General features: G+C 41.9%; 1 protein-coding gene across 3 annotated transcripts in view; it reads left to right on the forward strand.

The window, feature by feature from the left end:
• The window catches only part of LOC140127920 (serine/threonine-protein kinase N1-like), a 74,850-nt gene extending 50,722 nt beyond the window's left edge, over positions 1-24,128 (forward strand). For all 3 annotated transcript variants that reach the window (XM_072149139.1, XM_072149138.1, XM_072149137.1), the window contains 16 exons: positions 704-886; positions 3,572-3,681; positions 3,969-4,112; positions 6,549-6,624; positions 6,988-7,102; positions 7,699-7,753; positions 10,680-10,735; positions 12,649-12,724; positions 13,278-13,369; positions 14,148-14,324; positions 14,487-14,549; positions 15,069-15,145; positions 17,106-17,248; positions 20,112-20,219; positions 22,487-22,567; positions 23,703-24,128. In XM_072149139.1, the coding sequence (XP_072005240.1) occupies positions 704-886; positions 3,572-3,681; positions 3,969-4,112; positions 6,549-6,624; positions 6,988-7,102; positions 7,699-7,753; positions 10,680-10,735; positions 12,649-12,724; positions 13,278-13,369; positions 14,148-14,324; positions 14,487-14,549; positions 15,069-15,145; positions 17,106-17,248; positions 20,112-20,219; positions 22,487-22,567; positions 23,703-23,906 (1,760 nt within the window). In that variant the 3' untranslated portion in view covers positions 23,907-24,128. The remainder of the gene's footprint in view (positions 1-703; positions 887-3,571; positions 3,682-3,968; positions 4,113-6,548; positions 6,625-6,987; positions 7,103-7,698; positions 7,754-10,679; positions 10,736-12,648; positions 12,725-13,277; positions 13,370-14,147; positions 14,325-14,486; positions 14,550-15,068; positions 15,146-17,105; positions 17,249-20,111; positions 20,220-22,486; positions 22,568-23,702) is intronic.
• The last annotated feature ends 1,393 nt before the right edge of the window (positions 24,129-25,521 follow it).

Below are 25,521 nucleotides of genomic sequence, written 5' to 3' on the forward strand. Positions count from 1 at the left end.
AAAAATGAGGCAACAAAATACATTAGGTGTTATTTTCTCCCTCCCCCCCCCTACCCTGAGCTCTTTTTGCGCCTCTAATGAGGCTTTTTTTGCACCTCACTTTTCTTTGTAGTCTCAGGTTCTTGTCATATACAGGTTTATTTTAGACCTTTAGGCACACATTTTTGGTGCAACTCATAGGGGCAGATTTATCCAGATTTCTGAAAGTCAGAATATTTCTAGTTGCCCATGGCAACCAATCACAGCTGAGCTTTCATTTTACCAGTGCTCATGAATATATTAAAGGAGCACTGTGATTGGTTGCCATTGGCAACTACAAATATTCTGACTTTCAGACAGCTTGATAAATCTGCCCCATAATATTGTCTTTGCTACACATGGTTGGCACTGGCGTGTTTCTGTGCAATTATTTGTGCGCAAATTTTTGTTAAGTCAGGCACACAATCTGAAATACAATGACAAATTAGGCACAAAACAGGTTTACATTTACACAGTGAACTTCAGTGAAAAAAGTCCCAAAAGAATTGCGCAAATAACCCAATGCACCCAAAAAGTCACCAAAATATAACCAAAAAACACACAGCACACTAAGATAAATCTGCCCACTTTAATGTCCTAGAATCTAGAGGACAAACCATAAGATTTCTTATTATTTCTTAATGTGCTTCTATTTATTCTTCTATATCCCTCTCTCTTATTTCAGGGGTGCTACAGGTTCGGCTTTTGGGATGCACAGATCTTTTAGACTCAGTCCCAGGTCGTACAAGGAGCTCACCTGTCTGGTTACCTGGAAGCAACCTCCTAGAGGGAAAGTCACTGAAAGCAAGAACGTCACGGAGTATGTATTCCCGAGCATCCAGCCTGAGCCGCAGTGATGACTACTCCAGTAAGTTTCACATTGTAGCATATGGTCTTTATTGTAAATTTTATACAAATTGCTCATGCATAGGTTTCAGACTGCAAACAGATCATGTGTGCAGTGTGATCATGCAGTTATCTCTCTCATCCATAGTACAGGGGGAGGACGACTATTGCATACAGTATTGTGTTGCATATTGTATATACCACATATACCCGAGTATAAGCCTAGTTTTTCAGCACAAAAAAAATGTGCTGAAAACCTTAACTCGGCTCATACTCGAATAAAAAAAATATAGGTTTTACCAGGTTTTTGTGGTAAAATTAGTGGCCTCGGCTTATACTTGGGTCGGCTTATACTCGAGTACATACGGTAGTATATGTAATGCATATTACGGAATTATTTAGGGCTTTCCTCGTGTATTAAGTGATACTGCAGGACTAGTAGCCTACACTGCGCTGTTCTTCACCAACATGATCTTAACAAAGTTTATTCCTGGGAAAACCAAAGCAACACTCACATCAAAAACACCTACAATATTGTACACAAGTTCCAGGGGTAACGGGACCTGCTTCATCCAAAGCGTGGCTTCCACAGACACTGGACACCACTTCCATTTTCCAGGAGACTTCACTTCCTGTGTTATTGGATGAAGGGGGTACTGTGACCCTCAGGATGTGACAGACTTACCAACAGTGGGAACCAGGAGCTGGAATATGAATATGATACATTAGATTTATCATCCAGTATCCGTCACTGTGATAAATCTTGTGTGTTGCACACTGCCGGTCTGTTTAGTAAATGTGGGCCTAAGTTTAGAAATTGGCAAGGAAATTGCACACAAAAACATTTCTTCTGCCTTTCTATTCAAAACAGAAGGGAGATGAGAATCATGATATTTCGTGTGAAGCAGAAATACTGATTTGTACTAGCAGGGTGTTACTTCATGTACCTGGTGCTCTCCACATTGTATTTACATGATTCATATGCCCACACAGTAATTTGTACATTATGTAAAGCTGCATATCATTGTTATATTTGACCCCTTTGGTTTCTGATTTTTTTTGTGGGGGATTTATCACAGCTTTTACGCCTGAATACAGAAATACAGACATACAAGATGTTTTTTAGTCGTGATTTCCGGTGTGGAGATGGCATTTGAGACTACTCTGCCCTCCATGCTGGTAGGGAGGAGGGGTGGTACCGGGCCATGGGGTTCACACTAGCTGTAGCCTGCGCCAGCTTCAGACAGAACCTCCTGATATATCTAGCAAATTGCCGTGTGGGTTTGGAATGTATCGAACTATGGGGATCATTTATCTTTTATTCCCCCTTCCCTGGGTTCCTTCTGCCCCTCTAGGGAGTTTTTTTGCACTTCATTTAGTTTTTATTTAGGACGTTTTAGCTGCAAATTTTTTAAAAAGGAACAACATATACAATTGCCTTTCCTACACATGATGAAGACTACAGTGCTTTTGCACAATTTTTTGCACCCTTTTAGGCGCAGAACAATGTTAAATCAGGCACTGACATCTGGAAGCAGGAGAAATACAAAGAAAAAATTAGGCGCAAACCAGGATTACTGCAACATGGCAAACTCCAGCACACTGTTGGAAAAAGAAGGGAAAAATGACGCAAAATAGCCCAATGCAGTCAAAAATCACTAAAACATCACCAAAAACATGCAACAGACTAAGATATATCTTCCCCTATGTGTGCAATTTCCTTGCCAATATAAACACTTTGGGAGGGATTTAAACCCTGCCCCTTCCACAGGTCACATCTATCAGGATGCTTCAGCTTTTTGATAAATATGGCAGATGGCTGCACTTTTGGGCAATTCTACAACAGGTCCTGCCTGCTGTGCTAGTACGCTGAACTGGAGCAGTCTATAGGTATTATGCCACCATCAGGCACAGCCTCCATAATGTCACTCCACACCTACTTGGTAAATAGTTGAAATTCCTGGCAACGTTCTAGGAATTGTGACTATTTCAGGGCTTGTTTAAAACCAGGTCAAAGAGGAGACTATACAAAGCTAAATTATGGGTCCCTTGGGGTAGATCATACTAAAGTACGGGTCCTGTGAGTAGATCTTACTAAAGATGATGGTGCAACTGAAGAAAAGGCAGGAAAAGCAGAAAGTTGACCGCCATCTACTCTATATACAGTTAGTCCCCGAGTTACATACAGGATTGGTATAATTGTAGATCCAGACAAATTTTTTTTTTTGCCCCACTGACAATTGGATATTCAAAATTTTTTGCTGTAATAGGACCAAGGATCATCAATAAAACTTCATTACAGACACCTTACAGCTGATCATTACAGTCTGGGACTAAAGTAACATCCAGAGATCTTCACCAGAGGTCACAGTGGGCAGAAGGATCTGTCTGTAACTAGGGGTCTTCTGTAAGTCAGGTCTCCTTAAGTAGGGGACCGCCTGTACTGGATGAACTCTGTAGATGTGTGCTCATATACCTCTTCATATCATGTGCATGTTCAGTAGAAAATGCATATGTCCAGCACTGAAAGTTATCCACAGATTAGCAATGCTGTGGTTTTTAAAGACTCCTTGACATCATATTGAAAACAGATTCAAAAAAGTGATATTTTAATCTATTTTACGCAATCTTTACTGTTGGATGGAAGATTTCATATAAGCTTGTATATATATATGTCTCCCATACCTATTGTTGTTTGTGACCTCAGATGAGATCAGCGTTGTCTTGCGGCTGGATAATGTGGTGGTCGGGCAGACTACTTGGAAGACAGAAGGACGAGATACATGGGACCAAGTGTTTAAACTACAACTGGAAAGGGTGAGCATGAAAACTATGAATGGATCCAATCCAAGATATATTTACGGTATTAGAATAATTGGATCAGTCCAATACTTCTTATGCCAAAGTAAAGCTGCATACACCATAGACACAGCCTCTGCGTGCACCAAAGTGGGTGTTTGGTATTTATTTGAAAAAACATTTTATATTTGTATCCATATGCCTCATCTCCTCATATATTGGGTGCAGCCTGTGGAGTATGTCTTACAATGTACACGACACTTGTACTAAGTAATACATATTTTCTATTCTCTGTATATTTACAGTCGCGTGAGCTGCAGGTGTCAGTCTACAGAAGAGATTTCCGCTCACTTTGTGCTATCAAATATGTGAAACTAGAAGAATTTCTGGACGACCAAAGGAAAGAAACATATCTAGAACTAGAACCCCAAGGAACCCTATTATGCGAGGTAATGACAACAAAAAATGTAGGGCAAATCCAAGTACTATCTATCTCATATTTTATTGCAACTGTATTATACTTGTCTGTTTGTAATTATGTGTTGTTGAATTTTTATTTATGAGTTATTTTTGTATATAGTTATTTATTGTATATTTTTTATTGTAATTTATTGTATGGCGGTAGTGGTATGGGTACAATAAAGCCTATGGGGGAGATCTATCTACAGTTAGGGCCAGAAATATTTGGACAGTGACACAAGTTTTGTTATTTTAGCTGTTTACAAAAACATGTTCAGAAATACAATTATATATATAATATGGGCTGAAAGTGCACACTCCCAGCTGCAATATGAGAGTTTCCACATCCAAATCAGAGAAAGGGTTTAGGAATCATAGCTCTGTAATGCATAGCCTCCTCTTTTTCAAGGGACCAAAAGTAATTGGACAATGGACTCTAAGGGTGAAGACACACATGGCGTTTTTGGGCCGTTTTTGGGCCGTTTTTACTAAGTGCGTTTTCAGATTGTTAAAAACGCATGTGTTAAAAAACGCGTCCGTTTTTTGAAAAGGCATGCGTTTTTGTCCGTTTTTCATTGCGCAATTTCGGAAAAACGGACAAAAACGCACGCGTTTTCAAAAAACGCATGCGTTTTTTAACGCATGCATTTTTAACGATCTGAAAACGCACTTAGTAAAAACGGCCCAAAAACGGCCCAAAAACGCCATGTGTGTCTTTACCCTAAGGGCTACAATTAACTCTGAAGGCATCTCCATCGTTAACCTGTAATCAATGAAGTAGTTAAAAGGTCTGGGGCTGATTCCAGGTGTGTGGTTTTGCATTTGGAAGCTGTTGCTGTGACCAGACAACATGCGGTCAAAGGAACTCTCAATTGAGGTGAAGCAGAACATCCTGAGGCTGAAAAAAAAAGAAAAAATCCATCTGAGAGATAGCAGACATGCTTGGAGTAGCAAAATCAACAGTTGGGTACATTCTGAGAAAAAAGGAATTGACTGGTGAGCTTGGGAACTCAAAAAGGCCTGGGCGTCCACGGATGACAACAGTGGTGGATGATCGCCGCATACTTTCTTTGGTGAAGAAGAACCCGTTCACATCAACTGAAGTCCTCAACACTCTCAGTGAAGTAGGTGTATCTGTCTCTAAGTCAACAGTAAAGAGAAGACTCCATGAAAGTAAATACAAAGGGTTCACATCTAGATCCAAGGCACAGCACATCCTCTGTAAAACATGGTGGAGGTAACGTGATGGCATGGGCATGCATGGCTTTCAATGGTACAGATGGACAATGACCCCAAGCATACAGCCAAAGCTACCCAGGAGCTCATGAGTGCAAAAAAGTGGAACATTCTGCAATGGCCAAGTGAATCACCAGATCTTAACCCAATTGAGCATGCATTTCACTTGCTCAAATCCAGACTTAAGACGAAAAGACCCACAAACAAGCAAGACCTTAAGGCTGCGGCTGTAAAGGCCTGGCAAAGCATTAAGAAGGAGGAAACCCAGTGTTTGGTGATGTCCATGGGTTCCAGACTTAAAGGGGTTATCCCGGTTTAAAAAAATTTTTATGGCCGGGCTGGGGAGGGATAGTTAAACATAATAAACATGGACTTACCTCCTCCGGCGCCGCTGATGTCCCGCGCCGCGGTCACTTCGATCCGTGCCCCTGTAAACAAACAGCGGACATGGAGCTTCCGGTCCGCGTTGTGGACGGCTCCTCCCATCCTTCCCTATCTCTCAGCGTTGTAAGCCCTGAGAGATGGTGTGCATGGGAGCATCCGGCCGGCCAGAAGCTCCCTGTGCGCCCTTCTACTGAAACCGGCGCACGGAGAAGACGGACCGCGGCGCGGGACACAGGCAGCACCGGAGGAGGTAAGTACATGTTTATTATGTTTAAATAGCCCTCCCCAGCCCGGCCATAAAAAAAAATTTTAAACCCGGATAACCCCTTTAAGGCAGTGATTGCCTCCAAAGGATTCGCTACAAAATATTGAAAATAAAAATATTTTGTTTGGGTTATGTTTATTTGTCCAATTACTTTTGAGCTCCTAAAATGTGGAGTGTTTGTAAAGAAATGTGTACAATTCCTACATTTTCTATCAGATATTTTTGTTCAACCCTTCAAATTAAACGTTACAATCTGCACTTTAATTCTGAGAGGTTTCATTTCAAATCCAATGTGGTGGCATGCAGAGCCCAACTCGCGAAAATTGTGTCACTGTCCAAATATTTCTGGCCCTAACTGTATCTATCTATCTATCATATGTCTATCTATCTATCATATGTCTATCTATTAATATATCTAGATCTATATTTCTATTTTGTGGATTACTTCTATTACCTCTATTTTATATATATCCCTACCTATCTTATCTCTATATATCTTATATCTCTCTATCCATCTACATTAATTTGTGCTGTATTTCAGGTGACATTTTATAATCCTGTGATTGAAAGGTTCTCCAAACTACGTCGACAGAAGAAGATTTTCTCCAAAGAACAAGGTATTAGTGAAACCGGCCTATATGACAGATAAACATGACAGGGCTTGCTTATATAAAGGGATCTATCAGCTTTTTAGTCATTATTAGGGCATTTTATAAGCTTTCCAGACTTTACTGCTTACCAGTGACTTGTCATTATTCATGCAGTGAGATTTTAGTGCACCAGAGGTGGTGTAGTGCAGGTGCCTATTTATTTCATATACAAGGACCTACACAATGGGGTTTATCATTGCTTGGTGATTTGGTGCTGACAAATATCGACCCAATGGTCAATACAGGTGAACACACATGTGATATGAATGTTCAGAATGATTCAATTCTGTCATTTCTGTCATACATTTTGTTACTACTATTATCTTACAGGAAAGGCCTTTCTCCGTGCCAGACAGATGAACATTGATCCTTCCACATGGCTTCGACTTTTGCGCAGAGCGATTCCTGCCAGTACTGGGGGTTACAGTCCTGCCGAGCATGGAGAGTAAGTCATGGGACTTCTAAATTATTTCAATAACTAACCACATGTGGAGCTGTCTTGAGAGGTAGGGCCCCATAACAGACTTCTGAATGGGTTACCCTTAAAAATATAAATATTACACTCATATATACACACACATTTATATACCTATATACTTAAACATACAGTTCTTCACTCATACACATACATTTAAACAGTCTTACACACATTTATACACACACACATATAGAGCATATACACACATACATTATATATACACCATATACACATACAACATATACACACATACATACAGCATATATACATCACACATATGTTATATGCATACTATGTTGTACAATGTGCAGTATAATATGTATATAATTGTGCACATCCTCCATTATTAAGTATTAGGTTGAATGACTGGGCCCCATGACATTGCAGACCCCATAGCAGCTGCTGCGGCTTCTACCACTGTAGTTACACCCCTGTTCTGGTAGTGGAAAATGGCCTTCTATATTGAGTAGCAAAGAATAGCACCCTAATGGGGATCCCAATTTCAACATTGATATGAAGCTCTCTGTGTATACCCTGCTCTTATATCCTTATTTTATTGATAGGACACTGCAACTGGATTCTCTGACATTGGGGCCAAGTCAGGAAACAAAGGATGAGGTAAGAAATGTCACATTTATTTATTTATTCACATGTTAGCGTAACCAATTTGGATTTTTTTCATGAAAAAATCATGTTCTCAGTATGGTGCTGCTGGGAAGCAGGGACTCCTTGCACCACTATAATGCTCAAGTTGTCCAGAATTAATATTTTTTAATCACGGACAACCTCTTTAAATGGCACCATACCGCTCCGTACACGGGTATAAGATACAACGGGGCAGATTTATCAAGCAGTCTGAAAGTCAGAATATTTCCAATTGCCCATGGCAACCAATCACAGCTCCCCTTTAAAATATTCATGAGCACTGGTGAAATGAAAGCTGAGCTGTGATTGGTTGCCATGGGCAACTGGAAATATTCTGACTTTCAGACTGCTTGATAAATCTGCCCCAACATGTCCTATCTTTCCCCATGTGCACGTTCCGTAGGCTGTGCATTTCTGTGGAGAGTGGAGGGGTCACCCCTCCTCTCTCCAGTGTGACAGACATATGCCTGCCAGCCTAAGGCAGATGAACACGGCAGTGAATATTGGACGTGCGGCGGTCGTTTTTTTTTAATACGGCCAAAAAGGTTTAATACGTTGTAATGGATCAATGTGCGTTATTTTAACAGACTATGCATCTTTTCTGTTAAAAAGTAGAGCCGTATTCACTCCTATAAATGGTAGCCTAACACACACAGAAATCAAACTACTATTAGCTATATGAAAATTGGCCCACATTTATTATTGTATTTGCGCCTGTTTTCAGGCCCAAACTGCTTGCACATGTCTTTATGATATGTCTCCACCAGTATTGTGTCACGGCTGCTCTATGTGCGCTGCAACAACCAAAAGGGATGTGCACCTAATGGGCGTTCCGAGGTGGAACATAATTGGGGCACACGCTCGTTAAACTGAGTGTACCAGAAAATAACCGATGCACTCAGTTTAAGGCTATATTCACAATGCCGTTGCCCGCCCGTACCGTGCCGTAGCGGGCAACGGCAGTGTACGGGGAGAGGAGGTGAGCGTAGCTCACCCCCGCCCCTCTCCATAGCAACCTATGGCACACGGCGCCGTAATATGGGAAAAGATAGGACAGGTCCTATCTTTTTCCCGGGTACGGAGCGGTACGGTGCCGCACGTGTGCGGCACCGTACCGCTCCCGTAGGGTGCAGTGCACCCATTGCTGCCTATGGGGGACGTATATCGGCCGTATATCCGTCGGCCGTATATACGTCCCCCATACGTTAGTGTGAATGTAGCCTAAGCGCTATCAGCACGTGCAGGGAGCAACAGGTTGTTGAAAATTGTGTGCATGTAGCACAGATTGCCTCACTAATAATAAATGGGGGCCTGTGTGTTGGTTTAGTCGTAAGGGCATGGATTTATGTAGGTCCTAATCAGGTAAGTGAACATACCCATATAATATTCTTGTTTACTTACATTTTTTATGGGGGCTTTATTCTGGTCCTTTTCCTCGTTTATCCTTTTTCTATCTCCAGCATAATTGCTTTGCTCTTTTATAAAAAAAATATTGATTTGTTTTGCCAATTCTTAGACTTCTTAATGTCATCCCTCTCCCAGGGGACAAAATTATTTCTGCTGTATTTGAAAGTGTTTTCGTGTAATAGGTTTAATAACTTTTTGAAAAAGAAAAAACAGAGTGTAGTTAATAACATAAAGTCACCCAAAGAAGAACATACAATGAAACTGAAGTAAACAATAAAGAAAAACAACCAAACCCCATTGAGAGTGTTTTTTATGTTAATGAAAATCTACCATCACAATCCATTATGATAAACCAGGGACATTACTCATAGATCCAGGCACCATGACTGTGCTAATCTTCTTATATTTGTTATCTATGGCCTCCTACCTTCTAAAATCAACTTTTAAAATAAGGCTAATGAGGCGTTACCAGAGCCCCTTCATACTGTAGCTTCAAAGTAAGGGTTCTGGTAACGCAGGCTATAACACTTCTGGCTCATTAGCATAATATTAAAAGTTTAAGGGCATGTAGTCAGAAACCCACCATGCTGTAGCTTCACAGCCTGTTACACTCTGCAGGAGCACTTCTTCCTTCCACTATGGAGCTCATTTACTAAGTGTCCAAATCGCACACTTTCGTCGGGTTTTCCGCCTATTTCCAATTGCGCCGAATTGCCCCAGGATTTTGGGCGCACGTGATCAGATTGTGGCGCATCACCGCCGGCTTTCACGCTTCAGAAATGGGGGGGCGTGGCCGTCGGATTCAGAAAAACCGCGGAATTTAAAAAAGAATTTGTGTCTCAAGATCAAGCACTTACATGCACCGCAGAGAAGAAGGTGAACTCCAGTGGACCTTGGCCCAGCAGCGACACCTGCTGGATATCGGGCGCACGATCTTAGTGAATGCCGGCAGACCCGAATCCTTGTCGGAGAACGCGCCGCTGGATTCGCGACTGGACGTGTAAGTAAATGTGCCCCTATGTGTTGAAACTTCCTCTGCTTCTGTGAGATTACAAAGGGAGGGGGGGAATTCTGAGGGAGTAGAGGTGGATGATGAGCTATGTTTCCTGCACAGTGCAACAGCCTGTGAAGCTGCAGAACACAGGGGCTCTGGTAACACCCCCCAAAACCCCTCTGACTTATCATACTTTTAAAAGTTGATTTTTAGAAGGAAGGAGGCCATGGATAACAATATAAGAAGATTACCACAGAAACACTGCCTGGATCTATTGGTTTATCATGATTTCTTTTGATGGAAAATTTCCGATCGCATGCGCCAGAAACCCGGGGCAATTCGGCGCAAATCGGAAAAATTCGGGAAACCTGTCGAAAAAAAACAATTCGGGCCCTTAGTAAATGACCCCCAATGTGAATTAGAAAGTTGCACAATTTCTCCTATTTATTAAATTGTGTAAAGTACAATACAGCGGTGATACCATTGTCTCCTTCCCAGGTGGATGCCCCAGTGGTACTTAAGAGTCCAGCAACAAGACGGGAGAGCCACAGGCGGTCAGTACAAGCCTTCATCTGTAGAAATGTTATCTTAACCCTTAAGTTACTCTTTCCTCTGACTGCATTCCCTCTATACTGTGTCTATGTAGAGGAATGCATAATGCAAACCCTAAAGAATGTACATTATGCTGCTTATAACTGGGTGCTTGTTGGCCGACACAACTCTTATAGCTAAGCATCGCTCCTGAACGCAATGAGATTTCTCACAGCAGATTTCTGTACAGTGACTGCAGTGAAGGGGACATTTCCCAGAATAAAAATGACTTCTCAGAATAATAAAAAGAGTAATCTTTATTTATATAGCTCCATCAAATTCCGTAACACTTTACAGATTCTCATTTACCAGCTTTATGCAGACACTGAACAAGCAGGGAGTCTTTTTCTGAATCCAGAATTAAAGACTCTAATTTTCCCTCTATCCACAAGACCTTGGATAAGTCCTTGATCATTGGGGGCTCATAATTCCCCCACGTGAATGGATCTGTACATGCTTGTGATTGCTCAGATATCTTATAGGTGTTTTCCCATAAATGACCCGAGCAGATAAGTGTCATTTGTAAGAAAACTCTTTTGAGAGCAGTAGAATATAAGAATTTTATACATTTACAGAGATAATGTCACGGGTGCTCCTGTGAACCCATGTCTCTCACCCTTGCCCCTCTCCATGCTCCAGAATTGCCACAGCTGCACTCACCTGTCCTTGTTCCTGTTCCGGCGGTCGTGCGAGTGTGTCCCTGTCTCCTAGGGCGTGTGCGCTGGCTCCCGAAGATTTAAAGGGCCAGTGCACTGATGATTGGTGCTTGCCATTCCCAGAATCGCTTATAACCCAGCCTCTCTCTGCACACCCCTATGTGCCTTATAGCCTTTGAGAAAGCTTGTTATCCATGCACTGTGCCTATTCTGCGAGACCCTGTTGTGATCCTGGTTCTGTTATTGACTTTGATCTGTGCTACTTGCCCTGACCTACCACTACGACCCCCAACTCTGATCCGCTGCTGCCCGTCTCGACCTCTTGCCTGTTCCTGACCATGGTTTTGCCTCACAGTTCTGCACTACGTCTTGGCCGCCACCGCAGACAAAGTTGCGCCTGAGGAGCGACTTGGTGGTACCACGCCCCAGCAAGCCCGACCCACTTTGCAGCAGCCTCTGGTAAAAACAGGTGCCACTTAGACTCCGCTCCCAGGTGTTGGCTTAAGTCATCGTCCGCGGTGGTCCAATGGGTCCACTACCCTTGGTACCTGATAGGTACTCCATGTTTTATGTACTTTTTGTGACTCCTTTCAACCACTAGAGCTGCCTCTTCACTACATAAACCTTAGCCTAAAAGGTACTTATCCCAAAGATGATAAGATCTACTTCTTCATCTCAGACTCATCAAGTCAAAAACAATTCCTACAGTCATATAAGTTATCTCCTCCTAATGATCATCATTACTAATTAATGACATCTTCTAATGCCAGTAAGAACAATACCTCAGTACTGTATACTAAAGAAGACATCCCCAGGGCGAGCAGTCAGTGGTAGTTCCACTGTGATAACCTTATAGCTGCTATTTCATCTCTTCGCAACGTCATCTCATATAGAGATAAAAGCATAAGAGCAGACTCCCCTGGTATCAATTATCACCAATATATCTTCATTTCCCTATCACTGTCATTGTATGCCAACAGGGATAAAGTCATGTGACCGCTAATACACCGAAGCACCTTCCCTGAATAAATCATTAGAACTCTTTGTTCTTTGCTATTGTTATTGCAGACACAGAATTTGCACTTCTAGAAGTAAATCTGTTCAATGTATATACCCACCGTACCCACTAGGACTATCACTACATAATAAAACTTTGATAAGTTCAGGGGGAAGGGGTTAGCACTTTTTGTGGACGCTACATATATGTCCTTCTTTTACAGAACACAGAGCGTCTCACATCTTTCTTTAGAAGACTTCAGACTTTTGGCTGTCCTGGGTAGAGGACACTTTGGAAAGGTAAGTGGTATAGCTATATTTGGCATTTTGGGCACTTGTTAGATGGGAGTCATTTTAATCAGGGTTTGTTTGTGGGGGGCCTTCAGTCTCTCTTCTAGTAGCCAGAGATAGAAGAATTGGGAATACTGGACAGACCTGACACGAAATACCTTTTTTTGTTATTGGGAGGGTGTAATTTTATGCCAGCTCACATAGACTATAAGCAGAGAATTGAAGACAACAGAACAGAGCAGGATTAGTACACTATTTTTTTTGTTACACCTGCCCCAAACCTTAAACCAGAGCAGGATTAGTAGACTATTTTTTGTTACACCTGCCCCGGCCCATAGGGATTCCTGGTAAACCCCTTTCAAGGAGATCTACCATGAAAATCCAGCATGATAAACCAGGGGGACTTACTCACAGATCCAGGCACCGTGACTGTGGCAATCTAATTTTGGTTTGGTTAGTAATCAATTCTGTTAGTTTCTGCACCAAATCTGCTAATTGTGCTCTATACTGTGAGTGGTCCTAGATCCTCTTATTTCTAATGCCTTCACTGTCTTATATGTAGGTCCTGCTGTCCGAGTACAAGGAAACATCAGAACTATATGCAATCAAAGCTCTGAAAAAAGGAGATATCATCGCCAGGGATGAGGTTGAGAGGTTTGTGTACATTACATGTGTGATATGAATATTCATATAAGCAAAAAACCTAGGTGTAACACCGGCATATAACATTTTCTTATTCAATTTGTTCCTTACCATGCTGTGTTACCATCTGCAACTTAATTGTGATGTGATGTCATCCTAGTAACATTCATTGGCCGTTTTTAGAGAAACTCTAAAATACTCTATGTACAGGCAGTCCCCTACTTAAGAACACCCGACTTACAGGCAACTCCTAGTTACAAACAGACCTCTGGTAATTGGTAATTTACTGTACTTTAGCCTTAGGCTACAATAATCAGCTGTAACAGTTATCACAGGTGTCTGTAATGAAGATTTATTGTTAATCCTGGTTCTTATGACAAACCAACATTTTTAAAATCCAATTGTCACAGAGACCGAAAGAATTTATTTGGAGTTACAATTATAAACTATACAGTTCCGGCTTACATACAAATTCAACTTAAGAACAAACCTACAGAACCTATCTTGTACGTAACCTGGGGACTGCCTGTATATGATGATTTTATTTTTAGTAGTTAGTCTATGATTAAGAACTTTGGCTCGAAATGCGTCAGTCTGGACTGTGTATGCTGTTCTTATTTATTATTTTTCAAAATAAATCGGTAGTTTTATATCGCTGACACGCTGTGCCGGAGGATTTTTTTCTTTTCATGAATATTCATATGTCTACATGGAGGGACTTGCTTTCTCCAGTCCTATTAGTTATCACCACCTTATATTAAGCTCACTTTCTACTCATATTTTTCTTCAGTCTCTTGTGTGAAAAGCGGGTGTTTGTAGCAGTGAGCGGAGCATCACACCCCTTCCTGCTTAGTCTCCTTGGATGTTTCCAGACTCCGGAGCATGTCTGCTTTGTGATGGACTTCATGGCCGGAGGAGACCTAATGACACATATACACACCGAGGTGTTCAGCCAACAGCGAGCCACGTGAGTATATAGGTCTGACTATGGTGCCCTGACCCATCTAAACCAGGCAGATTTCACACTACTAGATAAAATATGATTGATGTATAAAATAAATCATTTGCACATGTGTATATAGGGAAATACAAAAAAAAACATTTTAACCTATGGCTATTTCCTTCACAGATTTTATGCAGCGTGTGTCCTGCTCGGGCTTCAGTTTTTGCACAGTAAGAATATTGTGTACAGGTGAGAAGACAGGGGAGTTTCTGGTGATGTAGATGGTGGATGTAAAAGTCAATGGATGTGGATGTGGATATGGTAATGGTTGTGGTAGAGTTTACGTAACACACAAAGCTGGTCATACCCTGGTCAGATATCAAGCAACAGCAACCAGAAGTTCTAGGAATTGTTGAATATTAACAAAGACCTTTCACCATCTTTGTGAATCCTCTGCTATGGGCATGGGTTAGTGAAGGTCGGGAAAGGTCCTCTTTAAAGGGAATTTACCATTGCAATGCTTCATGATAAACCAGGGGCACTTACTCATAGATCCAGGAATAGTGACTGTGGTAATCTACTTGGTCTCCTTTCTTCTAAAATCAACTTGGAAAATTATGCTAATGTGCCTTATGCTACAGAGATAGGTCAAAGGTATAATCCACAGGAGCGACACACCGGTTTTGTGTAGTTGTATGCGTTCACCATGAATGAATAATTAGAGGTCATGAGATTACAGGGGTTTAACTAATGTTTTATCCTTTTCAGAGATTTAAAACTAGATAATCTGCTGCTGGACTCGGAAGGATACGTGAAACTAGCGGATTATGGCCTGTGCAAAGAGGGTTAGTACTCAGTCACTGTGTATTACATATATGACATATAACAGGGGAACACAACTAGGTTTCAGCACTTGTCTACTTACCTGGTCTTTGAACACAAGCCATAAATATGTCGTCTTAATGTTTTGCAAATGTTATATCAAAATGAAATAACATGTTAATAAGAAACCCAGACCAAAATTTAGACCAAATTGACTCAAAACGTGGGTCAAACAGCTGAGCTCATCGAGGCTCTTAGATCAGAATCCCAAAAAGAAAAGAGATTTCCCTACTAAATACAATTATTCCTATTCTAGAGAATCCAATCCAAATGCTGGAAGTCCTTGTGAAAGGGAAAAAGTGTAGTAGGAAAACTTCTTTAACGCAGACCCTAAACCTGATCCTAAATTTAATCAAACCTGCCATCATAGGCACATTATAGGAAACACAGATCTTTGGGATCCAGGCAGCCATTGTCCACATTTGGGGTTAAGGTCTTATATTGGCACTAGCGTACCCTTTACATATAACATATGGTGTGTGATATATAATGTTCAATTCTGAATGTATTGTTTGTGGTTTTGTTCCCAGACTTCGGGCCCAGCCCTTACTAGGAAGCTGTACTTTCCATAGCAGTCTACGTTTTATCCTAATCCTATGACTGGAACCTTTACGTTTCCTACTTAACAATTCAGAGAATTAACTGCAACATTAGGAAACAAATCAATAATGGAAATATAAAATCTCACGTTAAGTCACCAACTTAATGGATTTCAATTGCTCATTTGTCTCCTGTAACATTCCTTGTCATTGATGGTTTCAATAAGTTATAAGCCACAAGGCTTTTAGACACAGTGGTAATATCTGGACTTTGATGCTATAGCACAATAGTCAATATTGGCCCAGTTGTAAGAAAATCATAGCGGAGACTTAAGGTGACCAACATGAAGACTCTTAGGATGGAAGGAGCCTTCTGAGCTGTGCTGGAAATAGCACTTGATGGAGATGAGTGTGGACAGCACCTCATTCCCGGTAGAGGTGCTAAACTCTCAGGAACAGGCCTATCACAAACCTATCACTTGACCAAACAGGGACCTTTCTCACCTACAAATGGGAACCAATTACCCTATGTTTTGATATATTTTGTGTAGGTCAGTAATGGGGTCATCTATATAATCTATTTTCGTGGGAAGAGTGCCCTAATAAAAGCTTTTTGCTAAAAAAAAAAAACTGACGTTTAGCTGTTATATGCAGGTCCTTCATCTAATCTTGTTGTTGTTCTTGTAGTGATTCCCCATAGAAGTGAATCAGGCACAGGTCAAGCATGTGCTCCGTTCAGTATGGGTCACTTAACAGGCTTCCAGGCCCCCGGTCTCCCAGTTGATGACACCAATCACATATTTTGAAGATTGGGAGATAAATGTCTATTATGACTCCACCCCTTTAAAGGTTTTTATTACTCAGTATGTACAATAGCACAGTAATTCTCAAGATTCTTAAACCCCACTACTTCCTCACATTGACAAGGGATGGTTCTTCTTTAATATGATACAATTAATAATCCCTTAATAATAATTCCTTTATTTATATAGCGCACACAGATTATGCAGCGCTGCACAGAGCTTGCCAGATCAGTTCCTGTCCCCAATGGGGCTCACAATCTACTCAACCTACCAGTATGTTTTGGAGTGTGAGAGGAAACTGGAGGACCCAGAGGAAACCCACGCAAACACTGAGAGAACATACAAACTCTTTGCAGATGTTAACCCTGGGACTTGAACCCAGGTCCCCAGCGCTGCAAGTTGTTGTAGCTGCATTCACACATCCGTTGACTACATGGTGGACCTTCGTGGAGATATTTGGAGATTTTGTAAAGACAGAATAATGACAAATTCATTTTGAATTACAGAAGAAATATCTTTTGTAGATGATGAAGATGTTATTTCTATAGCATAATACCTCTGTTTCTCTATGTATACATTAGGAATGGGTCCATCAGATCGCACCTCCACATTCTGCGGGACACCAGAGTTTTTGGCTCCTGAAGTGCTTACAGATGCCTCTTACACCCGAGCAGTGGACTGGTGGGGTTTTGGAGTTCTTATATATGAGATGATGGTTGGAGAGGTAAGACTGACTTCGGTCATCACTTTACTCAGTGATGAGACCCACACAGATCACGAGAATGAGGGGTCCAATAGGTTCCCAGGTACCTGTGGATAGGGCCTAACTTGTTTAGTGGGAAAACAACTTTAAGGACACATTGGCTTAAAATGGTTGTCATGCAGTCATTACAGTATGCATACCTCTTCCTTGATAACCACTCCTATGTCAGTGGTTGGAGTGATGTCTCAAATATGTCCACATACAGTGATGACTGCACGGCCCTCTTCATACGGCGTAAACCAGCGAGAAAACCAAACAGGAAGTCCCAAATCTTATTATTCACTTGCTCTGCAGACAACAAAACACTACCGGGGAAAGTACAATTTTAGTGACCCTATTATTGTCTTGTACCAACCCCAGTAAAGTTTCTCTGTACCCGCCCACCGGCAGCAGGACTCAGGACTTCCTGTGTCCTGCTAGCTTTCAGCATGCCTCCTCTGTGAGGAACACGCAAAGGATGTTCACATACAGTAATGAAAGCATGGTCCGCTTCATCCGCCGAAGACCAGCAAGAGACTGGACGTTATACGGCAAGTCTCATGTCCTTTTGTTGACTGGTCACGTGACCCAATGTTCCGCAGGCAACAGACAAACTTTACTGGGGCAAGTATAATATGAATGACCCGATCAGGGTCTTGTTCTTACCCTGGTAATGTTTGTTATTAGTAGCCAACCACTTTTTAAAAATTTAGTGATGTATAACAGGTAGTTGTGACTGTCCAAGACGGAAATAGCCCTTATAATGGGAATTGGACTAATATCCCTACCAGATAACACAACCAGTACTTGGACATTCAGGGCACTTAATGAATGACCATTCTCAAGTTTCCCCTCCAATCCCATGATCCTAAGTCTTGCACTCTATTATGCTGATCTGCCTTTTTTCTGACTTTAATTTGTGAAAAAATAGAAACAAATTAATAACATGTGTAGACAGTTTTCACTTCCTATTTTCTTCTGTGTTGAAAGACACACGATCATCTACTGGAGACTTGCTTGACATAACTCTGCTACTTTCCCATGAGTCCTGCTACTCCCTTCATACCAAATTCTTCTCACATTATCGTCATGAAATCTCTGTTCAGTCGTTTCTTTACTACGTTTAACTATTTTAAAGTCTTCATTAAAATTCTTACAGACTATTCATCATCTAAATGATCCGAATGAATGTCCTCAGTTTCATTATTTTGTGTCTAGACCCCTGGTATAATCTTACACTTTATAGATCTTTACCCATACTGTACCCATACTGGTACATCACTGCTTATACTGATTGTAATGACGGGGGGGGGGGGGGGGTCACTACTGTGCGGGCGGGGTCTCCTGTGATTATTGGTAGTGGTAGGGATTGGGCATCATTGAGACCTCAGAGACCTTGAGATCAGTATTGTACATATAATTTTATTACCACCCTGACATTCAGGGGACCTTTATAGGTCTTGAGGATCTCTCTAGGTCCTTAGCTTTTGAATACTTGGGTGTGAAATCATTTTTAATTGGATGAATTTGGTTTTATGGAGTCCCTCCAGAGTGGGAGGGAAAGGACATTGCAATCTAATACGTAAACTAGTAAAAACTAGCATCTAGTAAAAATAAAAAGTGACAAAAGGGGCATATTATATCAGGCCTCATGTACATGGGGCTATGACATGGCCGCAAAATTTGTGGGCAGATCACAGTCCCCGTAGAAGTCTATAGTCCCTGATCATGGTGCGGTAAGCCCCGGCTATCTATGAAGATGGTAGGGGTATGGAGTATTCTCAAATTCCCCCAGCCACGTGCCAGAAGCCTTACTGTTATGGTTACTCTCACTCCAAGATAGTAATGTTGTTGATTTTACATCATTATTAGGTATTGGTCCTGGAGATTTGTTTAATCCTATTTTGGGTGTATTGTTGGTAGCAACAGGGCTGTAAAAAAAAAATTTATTTACATTCCAGGATTTTAGCTGGACTTGAAGCACTGGTGTGTGAGAGCTCTTCAGTGTTTAATAGTAGCAGGGGTGTGAAAAATACATTTATAATACAGGATTGTAGCTAATGATGTGTTGTTCGCAAACAAGCCGGCTCACGTTAGTGAGCTGATGGCTCACTTAACCCCGCCCCTAACTGGCTCACCATGCACCCTTTAACTGGGTTGAAAGGGGAACAGTGTGGGGTGACTGACTGGCCTGCGGCTCCCTATTATATATTTAATAGGGAGCTGTTCAGGAGCCAGAATAACCGGCTCTTCTTAGTGAGCAGAGCCTAATGAGCCAACTCACTAAGAAGAGCCTGAATTCCCATCACTAATTGTAGCTGGATTTGGTGCACTGGTGTGTGAGATCTCTTCAGTGTATGATGGTAGCAGGACTGTGAAAACACATTTATATTCCACTATTGTAGCTGGACTTGGTGCACTGGTGTGTGAGATCACTTTACTGAGCACAGCACCTTCCCTCTGCTGTGTATAAGAACATTGGTAGGGTTTTGTTTATATGTTACAGCCGAGGGGAGGGGCTGGGGAGCAGATTGTAGATCAAAGAACACATCAGTGTGAGGAGATCCCCAGTACTCTTAGTCCAGTTACAATCCTAGAATACAAAAGCATATTTTAAAGTCCTGCTGCTGCTACAAACAATACACACAAATGTACGGCTATACAGATGTCCAGGGACAATACCTAACACTGTCTGCAGCTTTGTATAGTCAAAATGGACTGAGCACTTTTTTAATAGTAGGTTTAGACTTTCTGTTGGAAACATGAATAAATATCCTCAAAAGTTTTCCCACATTTCATCTGTATATTTGCATCATTATTAACCAAGTCATTCTCTCTCTCTTAGTCTCCATTCCCAGGAGATGAAGAGGAGGAGGTATTTGACAGTATTGTTAATGATGAAGTCCGATATCCTCGATTCCTCTCGGCTGAAGCCATTGCCATCATGAGGAGGGTAAGAGTTTACTTCTGCATTGAATGGGAAAAAAAATGAACACTGTGTGTGATCAGTGTAAGTAAACATTGTGTATTGTACACCTGATAATTCTTCAAGCACATACCAAACAGCGCTGTCATAGGGAACACTGCGGGCTCCATTATTATTACCCATATAAGACCTCTGCCACTGGAAGCATAGTCATTGCGGATAGGACCAGTACTGGATTATAATATAGGAGATTTGGGCAGTAGCCTGGGGCCCATGGTCACCCAAACCAACCATCAAATGTTATACTGAGAAGGGCCTTCACCCATGAAATCCTTGTACATCTGTTCCTGTTCTCAATAAACATTTACACAAGAGCCCTTTCAGGACCTTTCAAGGTCCTCCAAAGGTCCATGAAACAACAGATTGAAAGCAGAAAGAAGGACCCATCCTCCATTCCCCAAGAAGCTGATTCTAGTACCAGATGTAGGAAGTGATTCCAGACTTGTAGGGGCTATAATATTCATACAGCCCAGGGCTGGACAGATTTGTTACCATTAATAAGAACGCCTCATCTCTCCCAACAAATACCTGCATTTCCACAGAGGAAAAAAAACTGGATGAAAAGATATGAGAAACAAAATGTTGCAGAATGATTAAAAAATGTGGAGAAGATTTACCAACCCTGTCTAAAATGCAGACAGCCCAAATCTAGACTAGATACCAGTGCTGGATTTTTTGACCATCTAGTGCAAGTCTGCACCGCCTGTTAGTACTGCACATTGCGCAGAATTTTGCACTAGAATCTTGCCGCATATTAGGGCTCATTTACTAAGAACAGTGCAGTCTGTACTATGCGCAGTAACCTGTGTAATGCACAGAGGGTGCCAGATTCAGGATTTCTGGCACCTGTTCTTCATGAATCTGGCGCCACCTGCACTGCTCTGACAGAGTGCTCCACTTTTGTTTTGGTGCACCTTTAACATGCAACACATGTCTGCCTGACTTTGCATGATAGATCTGGCGCACGGTCTGACTGAGCACCAGAACGCCTCCTTCAGTTCAGAAATTTGTGTCACATGATGCCTAGTGCAGCCGCGCCAAAATGGTCGTATGCGACACATATGTCACTTCTAAAATACCTGGTGCAAAATAAACATCTGGCCTTAGTTAATGTGCCCCGATGCCTCAGCTTATGTCACACATCATTTCCCGCTAATCCACACCCTCTTGTAAAGCACAGTGTCAAAGTGTAAAAACATGTTTATGTTACAAATGAAGCCAGAATTCTGATGCATTTAATCTCTAAATTTCCAACATCATTTACTAAAACAGAGCAGTCAGAATATTTGCTCAGTCCCCTTTAAAGGAAATCTGCCATCACAATCAGGCATGATAAACCAGGGACACTTACTCATAGGCACAGTGATTGTGGTAATCTTATATTTGTTATCCATGGCCTCCTTCCTTAAAAAAAACAAAACAAAAATTATGCTAATGAGACAGAACTGCTTGGGGGGGGGCTTACCAGATCAGTAGCTTCACAGTCTGTTACACTGTGCAGGAGCGCTTAGCCCTCCTACTGTGTGAGAAGAGGGAGGAGGGAAGCGCTGAGGTAGGAAAGGGAGGATGAGACAGTGTAACAGCCTGTAAGGCTACAGCATGGAGAGGCTCAGTCATCACCCCAAAAGAACTTCTGACTCATTAGCATAATTTTAAAAGTTGATTTTAGAAGGAAGGAGGCTATGGATAATACATATAAAAAGATAACCACAGTCACAGTGCCTGAATCTATAAGTAAATGCCCCTGGATTATCATGCTGGAGTTGGATGGTAGATTTCCTTTAAGGTTGAGCATATTTTGATCCAAGTAGGATATTTACTTTGCTTGTACACGCATCTGATTGACATCACATTAAAGGAAACCTACCACTGGTAATGGTAGGTATTAGCTGTAAAAACCGGGCACCAGCTCAGGGTGAGCTGGTGCCGGAGCTTACCTTTGCTAGTGTTTTAAACCGCTATATCGCGGGTTAAACACATTTTGATGAACAGACCCGAAGCAGCTTCGGCGCCTCCATAGGAAGTGCCGGAGGCGTCACCCGGTGTTTACAGCTAATACCTACCATTAGCAGTGGTAGGTTTCCTTTAATACTATTTGTCAGCCAACTCCTCTGCTCTTCTCCAGATAAACAGTGTAACATTATTTAAAGGCAATGTCATGTTATTGTATCACCACTTGTCACCTCGGCTCTGGGAGTAACATTACAACCGTCTCTTCATGTGTCTGTGAACAGTTGTTACGCAGAAACCCCGACAGACGTCTGGGCTCAGGAGAGCGTGACGCAGAGGATGTCAAAAAGCAGCCCTTCTTTAAGGTGAGAGATGGAGCCCTGTAATATACACCAAGGCGCTACAATGGTGATATTGTACTACTGTTACATTGCATGGAAAGAAACAGAAATAATCTGCAACAATATTTTTTAATCAATTGAATGATTTAATGATTTGTAACACATATCTGATACCCCGGCAAGTAACGGCTGAGAGTAGCTTATCTATATCTGGACCATGGCTCTCATATCAGATGATGGGTATGGTTTTCCAATGGGAAGGTGGTCATATAGCAGATCAAAAAACCTCCTCTTCATCCAATACGGTGGATTTTAATATGGCACCCATTTTGGATATAGCCTAAAAGATAGACCCCTTTACTCATTACTTGCTGGGGGATTTAGATATTGGGGCACATTTACTTAGAAAGACAGAAACTTCACTAAAAATGCTGGTACGACAGATTCATTAAGAACTTGCGCCAGAAATCAAGAATCTGTCTTTTTTGCTGTACTGGCACAACAGAGTTCACCAACTATTTTGTGTTGCACCTTTAACATAGGACGTTCAACACAATTTGCATATTAAATACACACCCCCAATTTGTGCTGCATGGTGACTAGCGCAGGTGCGCCACAAAAGGGTTGCGCGTGACACTATAGTGTCTTAAATACCTGTGCAAGCCGTTTTCACCTACAAGAACGTGCAAAGTCCAACAAAAGTGCGTTGCAAACCCCAAAATTTGTGGTTTTGGAAATGAAAAGCTGTCCTGAGATTTTGACCCTGTATATCTGACAAAGAGGGGAACTTGTCTCCAGGTTTAAGACCCTAAAAGCCTGTCCTTATGCTGTTATAAACCAGTTGACCCCCAGTTCTTAACTCCTCTTCAACAGCACAGGGCCCGGATAAAGCGGGGGCGGTGTGCAGTTCTTGGGTTCAGGTGTGCAGGGCGCGTGTACCAGGGATTTCCATGGAAGAGCAATGATGTCTTAAAATGTGGACAGGACTGAAGTTTGAGGACCTAAAGCCCTGCAGCACAAGGGCGTGCTGTTCCTTTGCCTCAAACCTGATGTCAGCTTTTAAAAAAATGGCAGACAAGTCACTTACTGTCCAAAGGTGGTTCCTTTACCAGTAGTAGATGCCAATGACAAGTGTACATTTACCTGTTTTCTATGCTAGGAGCTGGATTTTGAAGCTCTCCTTGATCGACGGCTTCCCCCACCGTTTACCCCATCTGTGAAAGGACCTCATGACATCAGCAACTTTGACCCTGAATTCACATGTGAAGGACCAGTTCTGACGCCTCCAAGAGAACCCCGAACATTGAACTCTCAAGAACAGAACCTGTTTCAAGGCTTTGATTATGTGAGAGATGATGCCTGAGAGAAGAACATCTACAGCCGGAGACCTTCTTTATTTCCTTTTTTTTTACTTTTCCAGTATTGTTTTAGTTTTCAGTTGTTCAGAATACATTTCTTCTTACCCCTTCTCCAATGCCTTCCGCTCCCTACCTCAGGCAGTGGTTGTAAATAAACATCTTTGTAAGGAACGCAGTGTCCACCAGACGTGTGGTAGGAGAAACTATGTATAAGACCGAGAGTCAAACTTGTGTGTAATGGATTTAAAGAAAAAAAATCAGATAATATTTATTAACTTCTCCACACATGTACCCTTAATTTTCATATATTATGTTGTACACGTAATAGGAAGTTGATTGTTTAGCTTCCTGTTTGCTCTTTGCAGAGGTGTGGGGAGGTGTCAGGGAGAACTGTGTGACTGAACTAAATGGCTTCATAGTTCTCTCAGTGATTGAGCAGAATATTTCAGATCTAGGACTTTCCTGTAAGCAGTATTGAATTATAATAGAGGCACTAGGTTTGTTTTTAAGTTGAATGTGTATGTAAGTCGTAACTCTATATTTTATAATTTCACTTTTTTTTTTTTTAACAAAAAACTTAATTGCAGACGCCTGTGATAACTGTTATAGCCAGGGCTCGATTAAGATTAGTGGGGGCCCCTGGGCGCAAAACAAGATGGGGACCCCCATTGAATGTAGTCCAGACAGGGAACAGCAATCGCTATATATCACTCCCTAGTAATCACAATATACAGCCCCAGACATTTCTGTATACAGCTGCCCCAGCAATCACTATATACAGCTCCCCCAGCAATCACTATATACAGCTCCCCCAGCAATCACTATATACAGCTCCCCCAGCAATCACTATATACAGCTCCCCCAGCAATCACTATATACAGCTCCCCCAGCAATCACTATATACAGCTCCCCCAGCAATCACTATATACAGCTCCCCCAGCAATCACTATATACAGCTCCCCCAGCATTCACTATATACAGCATCCACAGCAATCACTATATACAGCATCCACAGCAATCACTATATACAGCATCCCCAGCAATCACTGTATACAGCTCCACCAGCAATCACTGTATACAGCTCCACCAGCAATCACTGTATACAGCTCCACCAGCAATCACTGTATACAGCTCCACCAGCAATCACTGTATACAGCTCCCCCAGCAATCACTATATACAGCTCCCCCAGCAATCACTATATACAGCTCCCCCAGCAATCACTATATACAGCTCCCCCAGCAATCACTATATACAGCTCCCCCAGCAATCACTGTATACAGCTCCCCCAGCAATCACTGTATACAGCTCCCCCAGCAATCACTGTATACAGGTCCCCCAGCAATCACTGTATACAGGTCCCCCAGCAATCACTGTATACAGGTCCCCCAGCAATCACTGTATACAGGTCCCCCAGCAATCACTGTATACAGGTCCCCCAGCAATCACTGTATACAGGTCCCCCAGCAATCACTGTATACAGGTCCCCCAGCAATCACTCTATACAGGTCCCCCAGGAATCACTCTATACAGGTCCCCCAGGAATCACTCTATACAGGTCCCCCAGGAATCACTCTATACAGGTCCCCCAGCAATCACTCTATACAGCTCCCCCAGCAATC

The sequence above is a fragment of the Engystomops pustulosus genome, chromosome 4 (genome assembly GCF_040894005.1).
Source record: "Engystomops pustulosus chromosome 4, aEngPut4.maternal, whole genome shotgun sequence".
In the NCBI taxonomy this organism is placed as follows: domain Eukaryota; kingdom Metazoa; phylum Chordata; class Amphibia; order Anura; family Leptodactylidae; genus Engystomops; species Engystomops pustulosus.